General features: G+C 49.1%; 1 protein-coding gene across 6 annotated transcripts in view; it reads right to left on the reverse strand.

The window, feature by feature from the left end:
- The window catches only part of ACTN4 (actinin alpha 4), an 86,592-nt gene extending 70,654 nt beyond the window's left edge, over positions 1–15,938 (reverse strand). For 3 of the 6 annotated variants that reach the window (XM_074386393.1, XM_074386391.1, XM_074386395.1), the window contains exon 1: positions 15,648–15,938. In XM_074386393.1, coding sequence (XP_074242494.1) covers positions 15,648–15,809 — 162 coding nt within the window. In that variant the 5' untranslated portion in view covers positions 15,810–15,938. The remainder of the gene's footprint in view (positions 1–15,647) is intronic. The other 3 variants (XM_074386392.1, XM_003937451.4, XM_074386394.1) reach the window with 1 other exon arrangement.
- Between the last annotated feature and the right edge of the window lie 10,028 nt (positions 15,939–25,966).

Genomic DNA, 25,966 nt, shown 5'->3' on the forward strand with positions numbered 1-25,966 from the left:
AGCACTTCGGGAGGCCAAGGCGGGTGGATCATGAGGTCAAGAGATCAAGACCATTCTGGTCAACGTGGTGAAACCCCGTCTCTACTAAAAATACAAAAATTAGCTGGGCATGGTGGCGCACGCCTGTAGTCCCAGCTACTCAGGAGGCTGAGGCAGGAACATTACTTGAACGCAGGAGACAGAGGTTGCGGTGAGCCAAGATCGCGCCATTGCACTCCAGCCTGGGTAACAAGAGTGAAACTCCTGTGATCTCAGCACTTTGAGAGGCTGAGGTGGGCGGATCACCTGAGGTCAGGAGTTTGAGACCAGCCTGGTCAACATGGCAAAAGCCCTTCTCTACTGAAAATACAAAAATTAACTAGGTATCATGGCCACACCTGTAGTCCCAGCTACTTGGAAGGCTGAGGCAGGAGAATATTGGCTTGAACCTGGGAGACAGAGGCTGCAGTAAGCTGAGATCGCACCACTGCACTCCAGCCTGGGCAACAGAACAAGACTCCGTCTCAAAAATAATAATAATAATTTAAATATATATATGTATATATGGAGGAAGTTTTGCATTTGGTCATCTGATTTCCTTGGTGGCCACAATGAATCCCAAATTGGGGGCAGGCTCCCCAAAGACCCTTACTGACCGCACTGACATAATTTAACCCTCAGAGCCTGAGCTGCTGCTCAGAAGTCTCATGTTTAAACTATGCCTGGAATGTCTGATAGGAACATGCATTTATTTTTAGGCAAGAAAGTTGTCTCCTAAGCTAACCCTGTGGCCCTAGAGCAAGCCGTATTTGGCAAGAACTGCTTTGTGCTTGTTTATTAAAGAGACCCAAAACTTTTTCAACTCTAAGGTAGCTGCTGAAAGAACTCGGTGCGCTGTAAGTCTTCTATATATACATATATACATACATATATATACATGTAATATACTGAAACAGAGTCTTGCTCTGTTGCCCACGCTGGAGTGCAATGGCGTAATCTCCGCTCGCTGCAACCTCCGCCTCTCAGGTTCAAGCAATTCTCCTGCCTCAGTCTCCCAGGTAGCTGGGACTACAGGCACCCCTCACCACACCTGGCTGATTTTTTTTTTTTTTTTTTTTGTATTTTTAGTAGACACGGGGTATCACCATGCTGGCCAGGCTGGTCTCAAATGCCTGACCTCAAGTGATCTGCCCACCTCGGCCTCCCAAAGTGCTGAGATTACAAGTGTGAGCCACCTTGCCTGGCCAAGTGTTCTACATTTATGGTCAAAGTTTGTTTCCTGTGACTCTCTGGGGTGTTTCTATAAGGTTGACGGGAGTCAAGTGTCACCCTTTACCAGCCACAGCCCATTAACCAATCATCCCTCAACTGGCTCCCAGCTCTCAAAGGATTGAATTCTATCCCATGGCATGTGTCTCATCAATGTTAATAAAAGTTATAAAGGGGCCAGTCGTGGTGGCTCATGCCTGTAATCCCAGCATTTGGGGAGGCTTAGATGGGCGGATCTCGAGGTTTAAGGAGTTCAAGACCAGCCTGGCCAACATAGTGAAACCTCATCTCTACTAAAAAATACAAAAATTAGCTAAGCCAAGATCTTGCCACTGTACTCCAGCCTGGGCAACAGAGCGAGACTCTGTCTCAAAAAGAAAAAATTACAAAGGGCAAGGGAAAATTTGTTCAAAAAATGGCCAAGAAGGCCCTCCCCTAACTGACGTAGGTATTTCCTCTCACCCCACCACGAGACACAGTGTTGGGTAACTACAGCCGACATCCTTGAAAAAGACATCTAGATCTAGAGACGGCCCCTTTCTGTTTTACATAGACAAGGCCTACCACAGTCTTGGCAGTGCAACTCAAACGATCCAAAAAAAAAAACAAAAAGAAAACACTGCCTCACAATCCTGGTGATGTTTACCATCTGGATACCTTCCAGGAATTGAAAATCTGAATCATGACTGGTTCGTAGACAGCCTGTAATAAAGGTCGATTCATCTGACTGCCCTTGAACCAGCCTGGCAAGTTGGCTGCTTCAGACATTTTGAATTTTGAAACTGACTATATTTCACAGGCCAGAACTGAAAGATCACAGAAGTCTTCAAATCTCTGACCCTTTCAAATGTAAGGCATGCCAATAACAGCCAAAGAAGTACTTTGTGAAAGCATTTAGTATTTTCATCCAATATATAGTTTAATGCAAGGTACTCATTTTCTTAAAGTGGGGAGTGACAGGGAGAAAAAGACTTGCTGTTAGAGTTGCAGAAGGGAAGATGTGGATTTTTTTTTTTTTAAGTTACTTGCGCTTGGGATTTGCAGGAAACTTTAGAGTTCTTTTTAATTTATCAGTGTTTGTGGAAGTAGGCAAAAGATACAGGCATATTTTGTCCTGCTATTAAGAAGTCACATAGCTGAGATTCCAACTCTAAACTCCTAGAGAAAAAACACTCATCTAGGCTACAAAGCCAGCAGAGGCTCTCACGGTGTGCCCTCCTTTTTCTTCTCCCTCTCTCATGCACAAATGCACAATCCCCATTAATACAATCAACTGGCCCAACTCCTGACCCAGGGTCAGAGGCCCCTCATCCCCTACCCGTATGCAAGTAGATATTTTCCTGTGATACCAACTGGCAGCATATTTTTTCTACCCAGGGGCCTAACACTCTACCATTAGCACTGCCTCTGGTATGGGGGCACTCCCCAAAACAGTAAGTAAGCAACTGGGTTTCCATGGTGATAGCAACTAAATACCTTTTGTACTCACACCCAGATGGAGATTGATCATGGAGCAGCAATTTGTTAACCGTTACACATACCAAGGCCTTGATGACACTGACTAAAGTCAGCTTCCAGCACTGCCCTTGGCCTTGGTAAAGAAAACCCTCTCGCCTGGCCGGGCGCAGTGGCTCACGCCTGTAATCCCAGCACTTTGGGAGGCCGAGGCAGGTGGATCACGAGGTCAAGAGATCGAGACCATCCTGGTCAACATGGTGAAACCCCGTCTCTACTAAAAATACAAAAAATTAGCTGGGCATGGTGGCGCATGCCTGTAATCCCAGCTACTCACGAGGCTGAGGCAGGAAAATTGCCTGAACCCGGGAGGCAGAGGTTGCGGTGAGCCGAAATCGCACCATTGCACTCCAGCCTGGGTAACAAGAGCGAAACTCTGTCTCAAAAAAAAAAAAAAAGAAAGCCCTCTCACTTTGATAAGGTAGGCTATATAGACCCACAATCCTCTTATCATGACTTCCCCCTCAGGCAGGCCATCAGGCAACTTCCCATCATGGCCAGATGCTGAATTACCTGGGAGCTTCATTCCATGATGCCTTTTTTTTTTTTTTTTTGAGATGGAGTCCCACTCTGTCATTCAGGCTGGAATGAAGTGGCATCAGGTCACTGCAACCTCCACCTCCCAGGTTCAAGCGATTCTCCTGCCTCAGCTTCCCAAGTAGCTGGGACTACATGTGCATGCCACCACACCCAGCCTTTTTTAGTAGAAACGGGGTTTCACCCTGTTGGCCACGCTGGCCTCCAACTCCTGAGCTCAGGTGATCCGCCCGCATAGGCCTCCCAAAGTGTTGGGATTACAGGCGTGAGCCACTGCGTTCCGTCTCATGCTGCCTCTCCTAACTTCAAATTGGCCTTCTCCATCATCAAAACACAGTATGTATTTAAAAAAGGAAAAAAGAGAAAAAAGAAATGGGCCGGACACAGTGGCTCACACCTGTAAACCCAGTACTTTGGGAGGCCAAGGTGGGCAGATTACAAGGTCAGGAGTTCAAGACCAGCCTGGCCAATATGGTGAAACCTCATCTCTATTTAAAAAAAAATGCATCTACTTCACTTCCTGCAGTGCCCTCAATCTGGATGGCTGGTAATTAAGACATTCTTAGAACTGGAATCAGTCATTACTACTCAGGAGGTGAGATACTAAAACTCTTTATCATGAGTTTTTTGGAGATTAAAAGCCTGGGCAACAAAGTGAGGCCTAGTCTCTACAAAAAATTTAAAAATCAGTCTGGGGCCAGGTGCAGTGGCTCATGCCTGTAATTCCAGCACTTTGGGAGGCCGAGGCGGGTGGATCACGAGGTCAAGAGATCGAGACCATCCTGGTCAACATGGTGAAACCCTGTCTCTACTAAAAATACGAAAAATTAGCTGGGCATGGTGGCACGTGCCTGTAATCCCAGCTACTCAGGAGGCTGAGGCAGGAGAATTGCCTGAACCCAGGAGGCGGAGGTTGCAGTGAGCCGAGATCGCGCCATTGCACTCCAGCCTGGGTAACAAGAGCCAAACTCCATATCAAAAAAAAAAAAAAAAAAAAAAATCACTCTGGGTGCAGTGGCTCATGCCTGTAACCCCAGTACTTTGGGAGGCCAATGTGGGTGGATCACTTAAAGTCAGGAGTTCTAGACCAGCACAGCAAACATGGTGAAACACTGTCTCTACAAAAAAATATAAAAATTAGCCGGACATGGTGGTACATTCCTGTAATCCCAGCTACTCTGGAGACTGAGGCACAAGAATCACTTGAACCCAGAAGGCAGAGGTTACAGTGAGCCTAGATTGTGCCACTACACTCCAGCCTGGCAAGAGAGTGAGATTCCGTCTCACTAAAAAAAGAAGAGAAAATTAGCCAGCCATGGTGGTGTACACAAAATTCCAGCTACTAGGAAGGCTGAAGCTGGAAGATCCCTAGAGCCAAGGAGTATAAGGCTGCAGTGAGCTATGATCAGGCCACTGTACTCCAGCCTGGGTGACAGAGTAAGACCCTGTCTCTAAAACAAAAAACAAAACAAAACAAAACCCAAATGTGTTCCCTTCAGATACGGAGAACACAAAGCAGGGTGTACTGGCTGCCTTCTGCACTTTCTCTGATCCACCTAGACTGTGGCTTCCACTCACTTTCAAAAGACATTAGGGAAGGAAAAAGATGAAAAGAAAAACCCACTAGAAAGCTCTAGTGACAGACATCACTTAGCCCCACACCTTTGGGGGGAAAATGTTAAAAAACATAAAACAAACCACAAAGTCTTCTTTATTTCTGCCTGAAGTTGAAGACACAAATGCTATTGTATTGCTGGTGTTCTAGCATCCCATTGAATCACTGCAACACCCTCCACGATATTTCCCGAGATGACTTCATTGTGTTCTGCGGGGTAGTAACTGCGGCTTCCAACTACTTCTGCCTCATGTGGATAGTTCCACTGGAAGACAAAGAATCTGTTCTGCTCTGATATTTGAAAGAAAAACATTTAAATATGCCTGTTAACTCAGCAGGGGGGCACTGCTTTCCTTTCAGAATGTAGGGTTCAAATCCACTGATGGGGTGGCACTGCACCTTCTTCATGGGAGAGGCCCAACTCTAAGAAGAAAACTGGAGCCTTAAGAGGATAAAGTTGGCTGGGCATGGTGGTTCACGCCAGTAATCCCAGCACTTTGGGAGGCCGAGGCAGGCAGATCACGAGGTCAGGAGTTTGAAACCAGCCTGACCAACACAAAAGTTAGTTCGGCATGGTGGCATGCACCTGTAATCCCAGCTACTCAGGAGGCTGAGGCAGGAGAATCTCTTGAATCTGGGAGGCAGAGGTTGCAGTGAGCTGAAATCATGCCACTGCACTCCAGCCTGGGTGACAGAGCAAGACTCCGTCTCAAAAAAAAAAAAAAAAAAAAGTTATATGAGGAGCAAATGATAAACCCACAATTCTTATAGTTAGCCCTCTATATTCATGAGTTCTGTTTCTGTGAATTCAAGCAACCATGGATTGAAAATACTCGAAGAAAAAAATGAATGGTTACATCTACACTGAATAAGTACACGTTTGTCACTATTCCCTAAACAGTACAGTATAACAACCATTGACACAGCATTTAGCATTAGGTTATAAGTAATTTAGAGATGATTTAAAGTATTCAGGAGGATGTGCATAGTTAAAAATGCAAAAACACATTGTTTTATATTACATAAGGAACTTGAGCATCTGTGGATTTTGGTATATAAGGGGGTTCCTGGAACCAATCCCCCACAGATACTGAGAGATGACTATATTTACAATGTGTCCTGGTTTCTTACAAGACAAAACCCCAAAAGCACTAACACTTGAAACTGAAGAAGAATCAAGCATCATCCAATCACAAGCCATATGTGTGGGTATAGCATGGTAGGATGACTCACAAAGCCAAGAGGGGCTCCATGTTCCTGAACAAGGTGCTGCCCTGCCCACCTGAACCAAATGAGATCAAGGTTTTTAGGCTGGGCGCGGTGGCTCAAGCCTGTAATCCCAGCACTTTTGGAGGCCGAGGCAAGGCAGATCACAAGGTCAAGAGATTGAGACCATCCTGGCCAACATGGTGAAACCCCGTCTCTACTAAAAATACAAAAAATTAGCTGGGCATGGCGGCATGCGCCTGTAGTCTCAGCTACTTGGGAGGCTGAGGCAAGATAATTACTTGAACCCAGGAGGCGGAGGTTGCAGTGAGCCGAGATTGTGCCACTGCACTCCAGCCTAGTGCCTAGTGACAGAGTAAGACTGTCTCAAAAAAAAAAAAAAAAAAAAAAAAAAAAAAAGAGATCAAGGTTTTTTCCAAGTGTGACATGCACACATGGGAAATTTTAAGGATTATCTACACCTTACACTAAACCTTGAAACACAATGAGAAAGTTATTTGATTCTCTTGTAAACCTGATGACTTCAGAGAGAAAGTTTCTGCCTGGTATGGATGGGTCTTTAACACCTCACCAACACCTGTCAATACCTTTCTAACAAAGGGAGCAGGCCTCAGGCCCGGTGCCTTCAGCTTTAGAATCCACCTGTAAACAACAATGCTTTGTTTTCTTTTCTTTTCTTTTTTTTTTTTTTTTGAGACGGAGTTTTGCTCTTGTTACCCAAGCTGGAGTGCAATGGCGCGATCTCGGCTCACCGCAACCTCCGCCTCCTGGGTTCAGGCAATTCTCCTGCCTCAGCCTCCTGAGTAGCTGGGATTACAGGCACATGCCACCATGCCCAGCTAATTTTTTGTATTTTTAGTAGAGACGGGGTTTCACCATGTTGACCAGGATGGTCTCCATCTCTTGACCTCGTGATCCACCCGCCTTGGCCTCCCAAAGTGCTGGGATTACAGGCTTGAGCCACCGCGCCCGGCCTCTTTTCTTTCTTTCTTTTTTTTTTTTTTTTTTTGAGACTGAGTTTCCCCCTTGTTACCCAGGCTGGAGTGCAATGGCGCGATCTCGGCTCACTGCAACCTCCGCCTCCTGGGCTCAGGCAATTCTCCTGCCTCAGCCTCCTCAGTAGCGGGGATTACAGGCACGTGCCACCATGCCCAGCTAATTTTTTGCACTTTTAGTAGAGACGGGGTTTCACCATGTTGACCAGGATGGTCTCGATCTCTCGACCTCGTGATCCACCCGCCTCGGCCTCCCAAAGTGCTGGGATTACAGGCTTGAGCCACCGCGCCCGGCTCTTTTTTTTTTTTTTTTAGAGATAGGGTTTCACCAGGTTGGCCAGGCTGATCTCGAACTTCTGACCTCGTGATACTCCCGCCTCGGCCTCCCGAAGTGCTAGGATTATAGGCATGAGCCACCGTGCCCAGCCCAATGTTTTGTTTTCAATGTGTTTATTTGTGCAGTTTCCTTCTATTATATTTACAACCAGGGAAGCTGGGTTTTCCATTTGCCATACTCATGTCAATTTTCCTTTTAAAACTTAATTTAAAATGCAAACTGATTCAAAGGAAATTATTATGTGTCTATAAAAGTGGTTATGGAAAATCACAAGTGGCTGCAGTTTGGGAAGGAAAGGGATAATAAGCACAGAGGGGAACCACAGGATGGTCCCTCACTCCTGGGGAGGAGCCAGCATAGCAACAGGTGGCAAACAGCAAATCCCACATAAACTCACTCCACTCGCCTTCAGATAACACTTCCATAAATCACAACCAAGAAAAACGCCACTGGCCTCTTCTGGAGTAAAAGCTGTTCAAACTAAAGGGAAGGCAAGCAAGTTACACCAATCGGCTTTTAAAGACATGGACATTCCAAGTTAATGCCTCTCTTGTTTGTGGAGAAAGGGGAGGGGAGGGATGTGAAAAAAACACAACCAAAAAAGGCACAACACCAAGACAAATGTCTCGGGGATTTTTATAATCCCAGGGAGACCGCTACTTGGATAAAACTTCCCAAGCACTGATGTAAGGATGCACTTGCCAATTAAATATAAGCAAAGATTTCACTTTTTTTTTTTTTTTTTTTTTTTGAGACAGAGTCTCACTCTATTGCCCAGGCTGAGGTGCAGTGGAACGATCTCACCTCACTGCAACCACACTGCAACCTCTGCCTTCTGGGTCAAGCAATTCTCCTCCCTCAGCCTCCTGAGTAGCTGGGATTACAGGGTTGCACCACCATGCCCAGCTAATTTTTTGTATTTTAGTAGAGATGGGAGTTTCACCATGTTGGTCAGGCTGGTCTCAAACTCCTGACCTCAGGAGATCCACCTGCCTTGGCCTCCCAAAGTGCAGGGATTATAGGTGTGAGCCACCACCACAGCCAGCTGATTTCACTTTCTGGAGGAGGTGGGATCCTTTTCCAGGTCAGGTGTTAATTTCTTCCCTCCATAAGATCCTTTAAACAGGACTGGAATTTAAAATGATCTTGTTTCTCTTTGATTCATTGAAACTTACACTCCTTGATACCTGGGATACTGAATGAAACGTAACTCATAGACCTTCTTGAAGAAAAGTTAAGTGATACTTGTGCCACTTTCAGACACTTAATAACAAATTCTGGCGCCTACACTGCCAACACTGTAAAACTAAGTTTCCTTGTAACTTGCTTTGATGTTTCCAAGTTTAAACCCATCCTAAAGAAGACTAATGAGCTCTCAAACTACCCAATGATAGAAAGACTTCTTTCAGATTTCCACAGATGACAGTATATTTATATCTGCTCAGGTAGAAGCTTCCGTCTCTCTTTTAACAGGCGAGTGCTTCAGTTACCACTGCCATTGAATTACCCACTTGCTATCACTTGCCTCTTATTTCCATGAAAAAAGAAAAGGAGGAAAAAGCTCTTTAAGTTTTACCTTGTTTAAAGGTAACACGAGTGGTTTTGTTATTCTGTAAACGTAATACATAAATAAAGGCCAAGGAAGGAAACGGAGGGAACAAAATGTGAGAGATGAGAACAAAATGTGAGAGACTTCACTAAATGAAGGAATAAAGATAAAGCCAGTGGAGTACTGCTCTAGGATATACTAAGGCCAGGAAAGAGATACACATGTTGATATATCAGCTATTCAGAAAACCTGAATGAGCAAATGATACCAGAGCAACAGCTGTTCACTAATTATGTTTGCCATTCCCTTCTGCCCTTCAAAAAAGTAAAAGCAGCAGCAAGGGAATCATTTTTTTAAAAAGAACAACCCCAAGATCCGGTCAAAGACTTGTACAATTCCCAGCAAACCATAAATCAGTGTAGCAAAAGCCTAAAGTGTTCATCTCAACAGTTTCAAATTCCTTGGGCCTTCCCAAATCAATTCTTTTTTGGCTCCATTCTGTTTGCTAAATAGCATTGCCAGATAACTTGTACTACACACTCAGTTCGCTCTGTCTGGCCAAAGTCTGCCATGACTGGAGTACATGTGGAAATGGCAGAACTCCCCACCTCAGAGGCTTAGACTGGAATCCAAACTTGCCTCTGCTCCCCTCTGTCATCTGATTAAAAGGACATTTTGAGAGTACAAGACTACATTTTAACTGACCTCCCTGACTGTGTCAGAGCTTAATAGTACCAGCACCACCTGGATATTCAGACACCGCCCTGTTTCCTCCAACAATTTCCCCTGAACTTTTCCCACATGGCAGCCAGCCCACTTGGGGCCATGCAGTCGGCTACCATTAAATGGAAGCTTTTAGCACCAGTTCCAACTGCAGGGTGAGTCAGCTCCCTGACGCCAAAGCAGCCTCCCTGTCATCTTAGAAGCTGGAACCAGGGAAGGTGTTTCAAAAGCCAGAGGGCAATCCCAGGCCCACACCCTGGACGGCCCAGGATTAGGTGAGTGGCAGGTGCCACTCCAGGGCACCAACCAGATCCAGCTCTTAGCCAGGTGAGTGTGAGTGACCCTGCATTCCCAGGCCATCTTCCCATACCTCACCTTTTCTTCAGTCATTATAAAAGTCAAGTTCTAAAATACATTCTGCAGAGGATGAGGGGAGAGAACAGAGTGCTAGCAGCTGAGTGGCTTCCCCTACCCCTCTTACAAGAGGGCAGAGTATACTTGCCTCTCACATATATTTACATAGTCTTTTTTTCTAGATAATAACTAAGTTTGAGTTTGATTCCTTTTTTTTTTGAGACGGAGTTTCGCTCTTGTTACCCAGGCTGGAGTGCAATGGCGCAATCTCGGCTCACCGCAACCTCCGCCTCCTGGGTTCAGGCAATTCTCCTGCCTCAGCCTCCTGAGTAGCTGGGATTACAGGCACGTGCCACCGTGCCCAGCTAATTTTTTGTATTTTTTTTAGTAGAGACGGGGTTTCACCATGTTGACCAGGATGGTCTTGATCTCTTGACCTCGTGATCCACCTGCCTCGGCCTCCCAAAGTGCTGGGATTACAGGCTTGAGCCACCGCGCCCGGCCTGATTCCTTTTTTTTTTTTTTGGTAAGTGTGTTATTCAATTTTAAAAACTGTTAATCTTAGCCAGATACTAAGAGGCAAGCAATTAAGGGTAATGGAACAAAATAACAGATGGCTACTTTGGGGCTTCCATTATCAGCCTTTAAAAAGAAAAAAAGGCCGGGCGCGGTGGCTCACACCTGTAATCCCAGCACTTTGGGAGGCCGAGGCGGGTGGATCACGAGGTCAAGAGACCGAGACCATCCTAGTCAACATGGTGAAACCCCGTCTCTACTAAAAATACAAAAATTAGCTGGGCATGGTGGCACACGCCTGTAGTCCCAGCTACTCGGGAGGCTGAGGCAGGAGAATTGCGTGAACCCAGGAGGCGGAGGTTGCGGTGAGCCGAGATCGCGCCATTGCACTCCAGCCTGGGTAACAAGAGCGAAACCCCATCTCAAAAAAAAAAAAAAAAAATTCACTTTAAGAAAAACCAGGCAGGGCACGGTGGCTCATACCTATAATCCCAGCACTTTGGGAGGCCCAGGCAGGCGGATCACTTGAGGTCAGGAGTTCGAGACCAGACTGGCAAACATGGTAAAACTGTCTCTACTGAACATACAAAAACTGGCCAGGCATGGTGACTCACACCTGTAGTCCCAGCTACTCAGGAGGCTGACACAGGAGAACTGCCTGAATCTGGGAGGCGGAGGTTGCGGTGAGCCAAGATCATGCCATTGCACTCCAGCCTGTGTGACAAAGTTAGACTCTGTCTCAAAAAAAAAAAAAACAAAAAAGGCCGGGCGCGGTGGCTCAAGCCTGTAATCCCAGCACTTTGGGAGGCCGAGGCGGGTGGATCACGAGGTCAAGAGATCGAGACCATCCTGGTCAACATAGTGAAACCCCGTCTCTACTAAAAATACAAAAATTAGCTGGGCATGGTGGCGCGTGCCTGTAATCCCAGCTACTCAGGAGGCTGAGGCAGGAGAATTGCCTGAACCCAGGAGGCGGAGGTTGCGGTGAGCCGAGATTGCGCCATTGCACTCCAGCCTGAGTAACAAGAGCGAAACTCAGTCACAAAAAAAAAAAAAAAAAAAAAAAAAAAAAAAAAAAAAAAGAGATCGAGACCATCCTGGTCAACATGGTGAAACCCCGTCTCTACTAAAAATACAAAAAATCAGCTGGGCGTGGTGGTGCGTGCCTGTAATCCCAGCTACTCAGAAGGCTGAGGCAGGAGAATTGCTTGAACCCAGGAAGCGGAGGTTGCGGTGAGCCGAGATCGCGCCATTGCACTCCAGTCTGGGTAACAAGAGCGAAACTCTGTCTCAAAAAAAAAAAAAAAAAAAACCAAAAAAGAAGACTTTCAAATAATTAACTCACACCTAATACAGCCCAAGCCAAAGGTCAGGGTTTAAACACTGAAGCCCCTACAATAGTGATGTTTGAGGCACTTCTTGCTGTAATGAGATTTGGCATAACCTTCAAGAGATCTCACCCTTCCAGTACAGCAGAGGGTGGTGAGGTTACCCAGGCCCCCTTTAGAAACTGGGAGAGGAAACTGTGGCACAGAACTGTAATTGCTCAAGAATTTGCTCAAAAACCAGAACAATGCTTCTACATCCCTCTAGGAGGGCACTCATGGCCGTCTCATGTAAAAACTGTTGCATAACCTGCTTATTGGTTACAGGGGTCCCTAGAAGTCCGAGCAAAGGGCTTCCAAGCAGAAGGGAGACACACGTTCCCTCTGATTTGGGCCAACTCCTGCTTAATTCCTAGAAGAATTCAATTCTACTCACTTTGAGGGCCTACAGCTGTTCGGACACAGATTTTTTTGGAGTACGAGTATGCATGTACAGGATCCTCAGGACCATCACTCTTCCCGTGCTCAGTGGTCAGACTTGGAGAGGCAGGAAGGGCAACATATCATTCCCTAAAGTGACAGACTGCAATGTAGAAAAAACCCATCCAGGATGGGCGCAGTGGCTCACACCTGTAATCCCAGCACTTTGGGAGGCCAAGGCAGGCAGATCACCTGAGATCAGGAGTTCGAGACCAGCCTGACCAACATGGAGAAACCCCCGTCTCTACTAAAAATACAAAATTAGCTGGGCATGGTGGCACACGCCTGTAATCCCAGCTACTTGGGAGGTTGAGGCAGGAGAATCACTTGAACCCGAGAGGTGGCGGTTGCAGTGAGCCAAGACTGTGCCATTGCACTCCAGCCTGGGCAACAAAAGCCAAACTCCATCTCAAAAACCAAACAAACAAAAAAACCAAACCAACCAGACTTGGGGGGGGCGTTTCTTAGAAGGTAGAAAGACACACAGATTCGTGTATTCCTTTCCATTGCTCCTACCCCCATTTCATAAAAGATCCCTACCCCATAACAGGAAAGGGCACAGAAGTGACACAGAGCAGCTACGGGTAAATATTTGCTGGAGGAGGTGTAACGCAGGAGGTACTAGAATCTGGCCCTGACTGAGACACTAAAGCAGCTGGTATTAGGTGAGCCACCCTTTTCCCCCAACCCCGCCTGGCCCTGGAGGAAGGGAGCTGGGAGGTTAAGAGAATGATACATGGCAGCAAGACCTGGAGGTTCTGGGGAGTCCGGGTTTCTGCACAGAACCTAAATGCTACTCCAGCCTCACCCTGTGGGCAAGGGACACTTTAACCACAAGCACAGCCCACACCCTAACTCTCGGGAGGGAGTGGAATCTGGCTCGAAAAAGGAGTCACCTGGGGAGTGGCGGAAGACAGGAAGTGAGGAAAAAGGTCCTCCACCCCTATCACCTGAGAAAAAAGGGTGAGGGGCTCATTTTCTCCAGCACGTTCAGCTGCAGAAGACAAAGCCCAGACATTCTCAAAACACTGTGGCCCCTGCTCCCTCCAACTTTCCAGGTCTCCTGGCAACTCTTCACCTTTTCCAACCTGGCACTGCCTCGGGCAGCAAATTATTGTTAAGACTCCAGAACAGATCTCTCCTTGCTGTCAAAAAGAGCATTTATGGCAGCTATCGAAACATGTCCACCCTGCAGTAGGTGGGGCCACAGATAAGGACACCACTCCCAGCAAGCCACTGCCACCCCCCAGTTACTACCACCCCCCTCAGTTACTACGGATGAGGAAATTCAAGCAATGCTTGTAATGGACCCAAGGTTATGCCCGGCCCCACCTCAGGCTGCCTTGGAACAGCTGCTCCTTCCACCCTTTCCCCTCCAGCCTGGGCTAGGGTGCCTGTGCGGAGCTCTTGGGCACCAACTCATGCCTTCGAGAGGCTTCCAATCACTCCCCACTCTGCCAGCTCACCACTCAAAACCCTGTATTCTGTTCCTGAAAAATCTCCACCAAACCCACTCTCCCAAACCTTCAGAGCCCTCTCCAAAGTCCCAACTCTACACATGTCCCTCTTTATTAATAGAATCACCGCAGGGACCCCTCGGATCCCTTTGCATTTTGCAGATAACAAAACTGCACGGGGAGTTCAAGGGTCTGGTCCAAGGCCACAGGGCTAATCAGTAACAAATCTGGAAAGAAAATCCAGATCTCCAGATCCCATGAAATGCCTCCAACTTCAATATCTCCCACCCACTTCACACACACAACTCCTGAACAACCCCTTCCCCACACACACCCACTCACAACACTCCTTTATTTAGCTCTTCCTGCATACACTCAGAGCTCCCTCCTCAACCACACTGGATTATTCCCCCCCTCACACACACACACAGACACCGACACCTCGCTCGAGGATCCCACTCCACTTCTGATCACCTTTTCACGGCTGCAAGCCCTCCCAATTTGCTTCCCCCCGCCCCAACAGGGCCACCTGAACACAGTCTCTGCTTCAGGATCCTTTCACCTGCCCCGCTCTCGCCAAAAAAAGACAAAATTCTTCCTGGACACTCTCACCGCTTCCTCCCAAACTCCTTATTCTCCCTGCTCTCCAGTCCCAGGACTGCACCTCCAGCAGCCAGTGCCCCCTTCCTAGATTCCTTTCTCAGTCTATCCACCACGCGTTCCCTTTCTAATGAGACTTTCATTTTCCTAAACGAACCTCCCTGCCATTATCCACCATTCCAGCTCACACTCCCTCCCACCGATCTCACCTTCTTCCTCTACACTTCCTCATTCTCTCCAACCATTTCGCGTTTCAGCTTCCCATCAGAATTCTTCAGGAAACTACTCCCCAAATTATCCCCAAACACTCTCCGTATCCCAACCCCCCACTTCTCCATTCCTCATCAATTCCTTTTCTTCCTCCATCTCTCAGCCTTCTCCTCTTCCCTTTGGAACAGGGCATCCCAAATAAATCTCACCCCCTTCAACAGCGTCTCATTCTCGAGCCCATTAACTTCTTCAGTCCGCACCACACCCTTCTCAGACCCCCAGTGCCGTCACCTCTATCCTCCTCACATCCTCAGCCCACGTATTTTCATACCCAATTCTGCCCTGAGCCCCTCTGTTTTCATCTTCCCAGCCTCCCTAGTCCTCCCACCCGTCTTCAGACCCCACAATCTCCATTCCAGCTTCACACTTGATTCTTCGACCCCTTTAGAACTCCCCCAACCTGAGGCTCCCCCAGTTCCAATCTCCTTCAGATCTTTCTGCTCTCCAAATAACCCCTCCACACTCAAGCTCCTCACACTTCCCAGACCCACAAATTCCCTTCCCAGCCTCCCCAGGTTCTCCCCCCAGCACCTCCAACCCATGCTCCGACCCTTCTAGCCCGCCTGAGATCCCAGTTCCATTTCAGCCTGCCCAATCGTCTTCTCGGTTTCACCTAATGACCCGCCCAGACCCTCCAGATCCTTCATCAGCCTTCCTGATTCCTTTCTTTTCACTCCAATATTCCCCACCCGGCCGCCAATTCTCTTAGATTCCCAATTCCTCCCTCGAGCTCGGCGATTCTTTCTCAGGACTCCAATTCCCTTCCCGGACCCGCCAATTCCTTCTCGGGACCCCCTGTTCCCACTACAGACGCTCCAAAACCGTTTCAGGACCTCCCACCCCTCCCCAGGCCCCCTCGGAAAAGCCCTTCCAGCCCGTTCGGCCCGCGGGCCGCGTACCTTGCGCTGCTGCTTCTCCCAGGCCGGGTCCAGCAGCAGGTCCCGGTCCCAGTCGTCTTCCTGAGCCATGTAGTCGCCCATGCTGCCCCCGCCGCCAGCGCCATTGCCCGCGCTGGTGGGGCCGTACTGGTACGACTGGTTTGCCGCGTGGTAGTCCACCATTCCGCCGCCTCACACTCGCCCACCAGCCCGTCCGCTCCCACCTCAGCTCCCGCCCCTCTGCCCGAGCCGCCGCCGCTGCCGCCGCTTCAGCCGCTTCAGCCCGCCCTCCGTCCGCGCCTGCGCACTGCCCTCCGCGCCTGCGCACAGAGCCCAGGTTGCCGCCCTCTCGAGCGCGCGCGCCTGCAGAACCAGAAAAGGCACCAAGGTCGCGCTCCGGCGCTTGGCGCCTGCGCAGAGTCCACCTTCCTCCGCCGCCCAAGTTTGCCCGGGTGCGAGCCGCGCCCCCTCTCCCGCGTGAACGCGCGCGTCGTTCACATGTGGGCGGGGCCAGTCATGAATGATTCATAAGGGAGGGCCCTGCCATCGGGCCTGAACCAGCTCAGGTTTGGAATGCACGGCTCCGGGTTCCCATTCAGCGACACAAATTCAACAAATATTTATTGAACACCTACTGTGTGTTCAATAATCTTGTGGAGCCAAAGCTCCCAGACAACACACAAAATTTTAAGAAGTATGTAGACAGGCCAGGCATGGTGGCTCAAACCTGAAATCCCAGCACTTTGGGAGGCTGAGGCCGGAGGATTGCTTGAGCCCAAGAGTTCAAGACCAAACTGAGCAACACATCAAGATCCTGTCTTTACAAAACATTTAAAAATTCACTGGATGTGGTGGTGTGCACCTGTAGTTCCAGCTACTCAGAAGGCTGAGGCAGGGAGGTCACTTAAGCCCAGGGGTTCCAGGCTGCAGTGAGCTGTGATCACACCACTGCACTCCAGGAGCAAGATCCTGTCTCAATAATATACATAAAAGTAAAAAATAGATGGTATTGTATTGTCCAAGGTGATGAGTGTTATGGAGAAAAATCAAGCATGAGCTGGAATGCATAAAGAACTCAGGTAGGCCGGCGGGCGCGGTGGCTCAAGCCTGTAATCCCAGCACTTTGGGAGGCCGAGGCGGGTGGATCACAAGGTCGAGAGATCGAGACCATCCTGGTCAACATGGTGAAACCCCGTCTCTACTAAAAGTGCAAAAAATTAGCTGGGCATGGTGGCGCGTACCTGTAATCCCAGCTACTCAGGAGGCTGAGGCAGGAGAATTGCCTGAGCCCAGGAGGCGGAGGTTGCGGTGAGCCGAGATCGCGCCATTGCACTCCAGCCTGGGTAACAAGGGCGAAACTCCGTCTCAAAAAAAAAAAAAAAGAAAAAAAAAAAAAAGAAAGGCCAGGCGCAGTGGCTCATGCCAGTAATCCCAGCATTTGGTAGGCCAAGGCGGGCGGATCATGAGATCAGGAGTTCAAGACCAGCCTGGCCAATATGGTGAAACCCCGTCTCTACTAAAAATAAAATAAAAATTAAAAAACTAACCGGGGGTGGTGGTATGTGCCTGTAGTCCCAGCTACTCAGGAGGCTGAGGCAGGAGAATTGCTTGAACCCATGAGGTGGAGGTTGCAGTGAGCCAAGATTGTGCCACTGCACTCCAGACTGGGCAGTAAAGGGAGACTTTGTCTTTTAAAAAATTAAATTAAAAAAAATAAATAAATAAAATAAATAAAATAAAAAAAAAATAAAAAATTAAATTAAAAACAAATATCCAAGCCGGGCGCGGTGGCTCAAGCCTGTAATCCCAGCACTTTGGGAGGCCGAGGCGGGTGGATCACGAGGTCGAGAGATCGAGACCATCCTGGTCAACATGGTGAAACCCCGTCTCTACTAAAAATACAAAAAATTAGCTGGGCATGGTGGCTCGTGCCTGTAATCCCAGCTACTCAGGAGGCTGAGGCAGGAGAATTGCCTGAACCCAGGAGGCGGAGGTTGCGGTGAGCCGAGATTGCGCCATTGCACTCCAGCCTGGGTAACAAGAGCGAAGCTCTGTCTCAAAAAAAAAAAAAAAAAAAAAAAAAAACAAATATCCAGACCAGGTACAGTGGCTCACGCCTGTAACCCCAGCACTTTGGGAGGTCGAGGTGGGCAAATCACGAGGTCAGGAGTTTGACACCAGCCTGGCCAACATGGTGAAACCCTGTCTCTACTAAAAATTCAAAAAATTAGCCGGGCATGGTGGCAGGCACCTGTAATCCCAGCTACTTGGGAGACTTAGGCAGGAGAATTGCTTGAACCCGGAAGGCGGAGGTTGCAGTGAGCCAATATTGTGCCACTGCAGTCCAGCCTGGGTGACAGTTCAAGACTCGGTCTCAAAAATAATAATAATAATAATAATAATAATATATATATCTCCAAAAAAAGAGTTCCTGATCTTCCCCCCAAACATGGTCATCCCATCCCATAGTCATCCCCACTTCAATTCCTGCACCTCCAGCCTTGCAGGTGCTGAGGCTCAGACCTTTCAGTCTTCCTTAATGCCTCTTAGTCTTCACAGCCCCACCCAGTTCTTCAGGAAATTCTGTCATTCCATCTTGAAAGAATACACAGAACCCACCCACTTCCCCCTGCCCCCAGGTTCTGCCTACCCTCACCTCGCCTCCCCTGGGACCATCACAGCACCTCCCCACTGTCCTCCAGCTCCCCCTCCTACCTCCACAGTCTCTTCTCTTTCCCAGGAGAATCTGGAGGGAGCCTGTGAATGACTGAGTCAGATCATGTTCCTCCCTCCTTTGTTCAAACCCTCCTATGGCTCCACACTCAGAGCAACAGCCAAAGTCAAGGAAAGGAAGAAAAGCTGCAGAGGAATCTGCCCTGCCCTGCCCAGCTCAGTGTTTTTGTTTGGAGATGGAGTCTTGCCCTGTTACCCAGACTGGAGTGCAGTGGCATGATCTTGGCTCACTGCAACCTCAGCCTCCCGGGTTCAAGCGATTCTCCTGTCACAGCCTCCACAGTAGCTGGGATTATAGGCATATGCCACCATGCCTGGCTCAGGCTAATTTTTCTTTTTTTTTTTTTGAGACGGAGTTTCGCTCTTGTTACCCAGGCTGGAGTGCAATGGCGTGATCTTGGCTCACCGCAACCTCCACCTCCTGGGTTCAGGCAATTCTCCTGCCTCAGCCTCCTGAGTAGCTGGGATTACAGGCACACGCCACCATGCCCAGTTAATTTTTTTTTGTATTTTTAGTAGAGACGGGGTTTCACCATGTTGACCAGGATGGTCTCGATCTCTTGACCGCGTGATCCACCCGCCTCGGCCTCCCAAAGTGCTGGGGTTACAGGCTTGAGCCACCGCGCCCGGCCTAAGGCTAATTTTTCTTTCTTTTTTCTTTTTCTTTTCTTTTTTTTTTTTTTTTTTTGAGATAGAGTTTCGCTCTTGTTACCCAGGCTGGAGTGCAATGGCGCGATCTTGGCTCACCACAACCTCTGCCTCCTGGGTTCAGGCAATTCTCCTGCCTCAGCCTCCTGAGTAGCTGGGATTACAGGCACGTGCCACCATGCCCAGCTAATTTTTTGTATTTTTAGTAGAGACAGGGTTTTACCATGTTGACCAGGATGGTCTCGATCTCTTGACCTTGTGATCCACCCGCCTCAGCCTCCCAATGTGCTGGGATTACAGGCTTGAGCCACTGCGCCCAGCAAGGTTAATTTTTCTATTTTCAGTAGAGAGGGTTTTTGCCATGTTGGCCAGGCTGGTCTCGAATTCCTAGGTCAGGTGATCTGCTTGCCTCAGCCTCCCAAAGTGCAGGGATTACAGGCATGAGCCACTGCACTCGGCCAGCCCAGTGTTTTTCTCTTTTGTTTTTGGAGACGAGGGTCTTAATATTTTGCCCAAGCTGGGCTCAGACTCTTGATTCTCCTGCCTCAGCCTTCTGAGTAGTTGCAGCTGTAAACACGTGCCACCACATCCAGCTCTCTTCTCTTTCCCAGGAGAATCTGGAAGGAGCCTGTGAATGAATGACTGAGTCAGATCAAACCCCTCCTATGGGTTTGAACAGAGTAGGGAGGTACATGATTTGACTCAGTCTGCTTTCCTAGGGGATGCCAGGCTCTAGGCATAGGCTCCCAGGCATGTTGGCTGTTTCCAGAGCTGGGCTGCAGTGGGGCAGGGCAGGGCAGCCTCCTCCAGCCTGACTTGAAGAACAAGCTCAGGACCCTTATGCTTGGCCTGGACTTAGAGGAAACAGTCCTCAGGGCTGGGCCAAGGATCCCTCCCTGCAGCTCCTGGTGGATCCTGAGAAACTGCCCAGACCAAGGGCTCCCAAATGAAGGCGATAGCCCCAGCCACTGAAGTTTAAATGAAAGGCTCCCTTTAATTGTCAGGCTTGAGGCCACTTTCTGGCAGTTATCTATGGGCAGTGGAGTGATGTGTCTATTGAGTTTCAAGGGACCAGCAGGGGCTCTGAGAGAAGGGGTATGGCCGGTGGACCTTAGATGTGCTTCTAGGTTTGGCGTTTCTGCACCATCGCTCCTTGGAACCCTTGAAACCTCAGCCAGAGTGTATTAAATGCTGTGTCCCATTGTTAACCCTAGGGCCCTATTCTGGGGAAGGCAACTAGACAGGGTGTGTTTTCGAAGGGCGGGGGCATGAACAAACACTGCAGTATCTAGAGATGTCTCAGGAAGCAGCTGGAGCAGCAGCCCTGAACCCCAAGTGAGCATGACAGGCACCCACCAGGATGGAATTGAGAGACAGAACGAGTTGGAGTTTATCTAATTTTTTTTTTTTTTTTGAGACGGAGTTTCGCTCTTGTTACCCAGGCTGGAGTGCAATGGCGAAATATCGGCTCGCCGCAACCTCCGCCTCCTGGGTTCAGGCAATTCTCCTGCCTCAGCCTCCTGAGTAGCTGGGATTACAGGCACGCGCCACCATGCCCAGCTAATTTTTTTGTATTTTTAGTAGAGACGGGGTTTCACCATGTTGACCAGGATGGTCTCGATCTCTTGACCTCGTGATCCACCCGCCTCGGCCTCCCAAAGTGCTGGGATTACAGGCTTGAGCCACCGCGCCCGGCCCAAGTTTATCTAATTTTTATTTGAGACAATCTCCCTCTGTCACCAAAGCTGGCATGTGATGGCAGGATCTTGGCTCACTGCAACTTCTGCACCTGCCAAGTGGGTAACTGGGGATTGTCCCCAGCCACTAGGGGTGCCTTTGCTAATGTGCCCAAGTTCATGGATGGGTAGTGGTATCCCAGTCCTCCTTTTTTTTTTTTTTTTTTTTTTTTGAGGCAGAGTTTTACTCTTGTTGCCCTGGCTGGAGTGTAGTGGTGTGATGTCAGCTCACTGCAACCTCTGCCTCCTGGGTTCAAGCAATTCTGCTGCCTCAACCTCCTGAGTAGCTGGGATTACAGGTGCCTGCCACCAAGCCTGGCTAATTTTGCATTTTTAGTAGAGACAGGGTTTCACTATGTTGATTAGGCTGGTCTTGAACTCAGGTGATCCACCTGCCTTGGCCTTTCAAAGTGCTGGGATTACAGGTCTGAGCCACCGCACGCCCAGCCTCCCAGTCCTTTTTATCCCAGCGAACTGCAGAATCACCCTTTTGTTCAGTCCCCAGGATTTGGGCACTTCCTGGCTACTGGTCCCTGCTGAGGTCTGGGCCCCAGGGTAACAGGTGTCTGCTCCCACTGGCTCCCCAAGGCAGGGCCCTCAAAGGAATGCTGGATGTGAGTGCAGGCAGGGAGTTCGGGCTGGCTGGCTGCTCAGACACAGCAGCTGCCCTCTCCACGGGCAATGCTTATCTACACAGCATCCAACAATGAATCACCAAGGGACAGCCGTCAGTCTCAGTCTATTCTAAGTAATGAACAGCTATTGCATCATTTCTTTTTCTTTTCTTTTTTTTTTTTGAGACAGAGTTTCGCTCTTGTTACCCAGGCTGGAGTGCAATGGCGCGATCTTGGCTCACCGCAACCTCCGCCTCCTGGGTTCAGGCAATTCTCCTGCCTCAGCCTCCTGAGTAGCTGGGATTACAGGCACGCGCCACCATACCCAGCTAATTTTTTGTATTTTTAGTAGAGACGGGGTTTCACCATGTTGACCAGGATGGTCTCGATCTCTCGACCTCGTGATCCACCCGCCTCGGCCTCCCAAAGTGCTGGGATTACAGGCTTGAGCCACCGCGCCCGGCCGCTATTGCATCATTTCTTTCTCTTTTTTGGAGACAGGGCCTTGCCGTTACCTGGGCTGGTGTGCAGTGGTGCAATCAAAGGTCATTGCAGCCTCAAACTCCTGGGTAGCTGGGACTACAGGCACGTACCACTGTGCCTGGCTAATTTTTACTTACTTATTTTTGAGAAAGGATCTCACTCTGTTACCCAGGCTAGAGTGCAATGACGCCATCTCTGCTCACTGCAATCTCCACCTCTCAGGCTCAAGTGACCCTCCCACCTTAGTCTCCAGAGTAGCTGGGATTACAGTTGCACCATGATGCCCAGCTAGTTTTTTTTTTTGTTTTATAGTTTCTGTAGAGATGGGGTGTCACCATGCTGCCCAGGCTGGCCTCAAACTCCCAAGGTCAAGCAATCCATCTGCCTTGGCCTCCCAAAGTGCTGGGATTACAGGTGTGAACCACCACATTTGGCCCCAGCTAATTTATTTATATTTATTTATTTACTTATTTTTTGAGACAGAGTTTCGCTCTTGTTACCCAGGCTGGAGTGCAATGGCGCGATCTCGGCTCACTGCAACCTCTGCCTCCTGGGTTCAGGCAATTTTCCTGCCTCAGCCTCCTGAGTAGCTGGGATTACAGGCATGCGCCACCATGCCCAGCTAAGTTTTTTGAATTTTTAGTAGAGACGGGGTTTCACCCTGTTGACCAGGATGGTCTCGATCTCTCGACCTCGTGATCCACCCACCCCGGCCTCCCAAAGTGCTGGGATTACAGACTTGAGCCACAGTGCCCAGCCTCTATTATTTATTTTTTATAGGATGGGGTTTCACCATGATGGCCAGGCTGGTCTTGAACTCCTGACCTCAGGTGATCCACCCACCTCGGCCTCCCAGAGTGCTAGGATTATAGGCGTGAGCCACTGCGCCTGGCCCTATGATTACTTTTTTTTTTTTTTTTTTTTGAGACAGAGTCTCACTCTGTCGCCAGGCACCAGGCTGGAGTGCAGTGGCACAATCTTGGCTCACTGCAACCTCCACCTCCCAGGTTCAAGCAATTCTCATGCCTCAGCCTCCCGAGTAGCTGGGACTATAGGCGCACGCCACCACGCCCAGCTAATTTTTGTATTTTTAGTAGAGACGGGGTTTCACCATGTTGGCCAGGATGGTCTCGATCTCTTGACCTTGTGATCTGCCTGCCTTAGCCTCCCAAAGTGCTAGGATTACAGGCTTGAGCCACCGCGCCCAGCCCCATCATTACTTTTTAAACAAAAGGTTGTTTTTTTTGTTTGTTTGAGATGAAGTCTTGCCCTGTCACCTAGGCTGGAGTGCAGTGGCACAATCTTGGCCCACTGCAACCTCTGCCTCCCGGGTTCAAATGATTCACCTGCCTCAGCCTCCGGTAGCTGGAATTACAGGCACCAGCCAGCAACTCAGCTAATTTTTGTATTTTTAGTAGAGATGAGGTTTCACGATGTTGGCCAGGCAGGTCTTGACTTCTGACCTCATGATCTATGTGCCTCAGCCTCCCAAAGTGCTGGGGTTACAGGTGTGAGCCACCACACCCAGGCCTTTTTTCTTTTTTTTGAGAGTGAGTCTTGCTCTGTCACCCAGGCTGGAGCGCAGTGGCCAGATCTCAGCTCACTGCAACCTCTGCCTCCTGGGTTCAAGCAATTCTCCTACCTCAGCTCCTGAGTAGCTGGGACTACAGGCATGAGGCACCATGCCTGGCTAATTTTTGTATCGTTAGTAGAGATGGGGTTTCACCATGTTGGCCGGGTTGGTCTTGATCTCCTAACCTTGTAATCCACCCACCTCAGCATCCCAAAGTGTTGGGATTACAAGGCTAGCCACCGTGCCAAACCAGTTTATTCTTTCTCTCAGATGGAGTCTTGCTGTGTCGCCATGCTGGAGTGCAGTGGCATGATTTCAGCTCACTGCAAACTCCACCTTCCGATTTCAAGTGATTCTCCTGCCTCAGCTTCCGGAGTGGCTGGGATTACATCCACCTGCCATGATGCCTGGCTAATTTTTATATTTTTGGTAGAGACAGGGTTTCAGTACGTTGACCAGGATGGTCTCGATCTCTTGACCTTGTGATCTGTCTCAGCTTCCCAAAGTACTGAGATTACAGGCCTGGCCTCGATTTCAAGTATTTTTTGAGATGAAGTCTTGCTCTGTCACCAGGTTGGAGTACAATGGTACGATTTCAGCTCACTGCAACCTCCACCTCCCGAGTTGAAGCAATTCTCCTCCCTCTGGAGAGAGAAGATGGGTCTACAGGCACCAGGTACCATCCCCAATCAACTTTTTTTTTGAGGCGGAGTCTCGCTCTGTCACGCAGGCTGGAGCACAATGGCGCAATTCTGGCTCACTGCAACCTCCACCTCCCAGGTTCAAGTGATCCTCCTGCCTCAGCCTCCCGAGTAGCTGGGGTTACAGGTGCACACCACCACACCCAGCTAGTTTTTGTATTTTCAGAGAGAGAGGTTTTCACTGTGTTGGCCAGGCTGGTCTTGAACTCCTGACCTCAGGTGATCTGACTGCCTCGGCCACCCACAGTGCTGGGATTACAGGCATGAGCCACCACGCCTGGTGGGCCCTAGTTAATTTTTGAATCTTTTCTTTTTTTTTTTTTTTTGAGACGGAGTTTCGCTCTTGTTACCCAGGCTGGAATGCAATGGCACGATCTCGGCTCACCGCAACCTCCGCCTCCTGGGTTCAGGCAATTCTCTTGCCTCAGCCTCCTGAGTAGCTGGGATTATAGGCACGCGCCACCATGCCCAGCTAATTTTTTTTGTATTTTTAGTAGAGACGGGGTTTCACCATGTTGACCAGGTTGGTCTCGATCTCTCGACCTTGTGATCCACCCGCCTCAGCCTCCCAAAGTGCTGGGATTACAGGCTTGAGCCACCGCGCCCGGCCCCTGAATCTTTTCTTTTATAGAAACAGGATCTTGCCAGGCGCAGTGGCTCAAGCCTGTAATCCCAGCACTTTGGGAGGCTGGGGCGGGTGGATCACGAGGTCAAGAGATCGAGACCATCCTGGTCAACAGGGTGAAACCCCGTCTCTACTAAAAATACAAAAAATTAGCTGGGCATGGTGGCACGTGCCTGTAATCCCAGCTACTGAGGAGGCTGAGGCAGGAGAATTGCTTGAACCCAGGAGGTGGAGGTTGTGGTGAGCCGAGATAGCGCCATTGCACTCCAGCCTGGGTAACAAGAGCAAAACTCCGTCTCAAAAAAAAAAAAAAAAAAAAGAAACAGGACCTCACTTTGTTGCCCTGGTTTCAAATTCCTGGCTTTCAGCAATTCTCCTGCTGCAGCCTCCCAGGGTTGGAATGACATTCATGGACTGTCCTACCCAACCCCAGCTACTTTTGCTTTTTTTTTTTTTGAGACGGAGTTTCACTCTTGCTGCCCAGGCTGGAGTGCAATGGCGTGATCTCGGCTCACAACAATCTCTGCTTCCCAGGTTCAAGCAATTCTCCTGCCTCAGCCTCCTGAGTAGCTGGGATCACAGACATGCGCCACCATGCGCGACTAAAATTTTGTATTTTTAGTAGAGATTTCTCCATGTTGGTCAGGCTGGTCTCGAACTCCCGACCTCCGGTGATGTGCCCAACTCTGCCTCCCAGTGTTGGGATTACAGGTGTGAGCCACTGCGCCCGGTCAATTTTCACTTTCGTATAGAGGGGATTTCCAGCCATCCTCCTCCCTTAGCCTCCCAGAGTGTTGTAATTACAGATGTAAACCAGCCTCTAGTGGGGTATTTTAATTCCTCAGTTCCCCGACACCCCCACCTGCAGGCAATATTCTCAGAGGGAAAACGCACTGCAGAAGGGGCCACTGCAAGTGCCTCAAACTCCTCAGGTAAGACGGAGATGAAGAGTGAGGTGAGCTAGGTCTCCGGTCAGGTAACACTAACCAGGGGAGCGGGCTGGGGACTGGGAAAAATGATGTGGCTGAAGGCAATGCCTACTTGTGACACCTTGAGAAAAAAAAAAAAAAAAATTTTTTTTGGCAGGACATGGTGGCTCATGCACTTTGGGAGGCTGTGGGCAGACTGCCTGACCTCAGGAGTTTGAAAGCAGCCTGGCCAACACGGTGAAACCCCATCTTTAGTAAAACACAAAAAATTAGCTGGGGTGGCAGTGTGTGCCTGTAG

This window comes from Saimiri boliviensis, chromosome 14 (assembly GCF_048565385.1).
Source record: "Saimiri boliviensis isolate mSaiBol1 chromosome 14, mSaiBol1.pri, whole genome shotgun sequence".
NCBI classification, from domain to species: Eukaryota; Metazoa; Chordata; class Mammalia; order Primates; family Cebidae; genus Saimiri; species Saimiri boliviensis.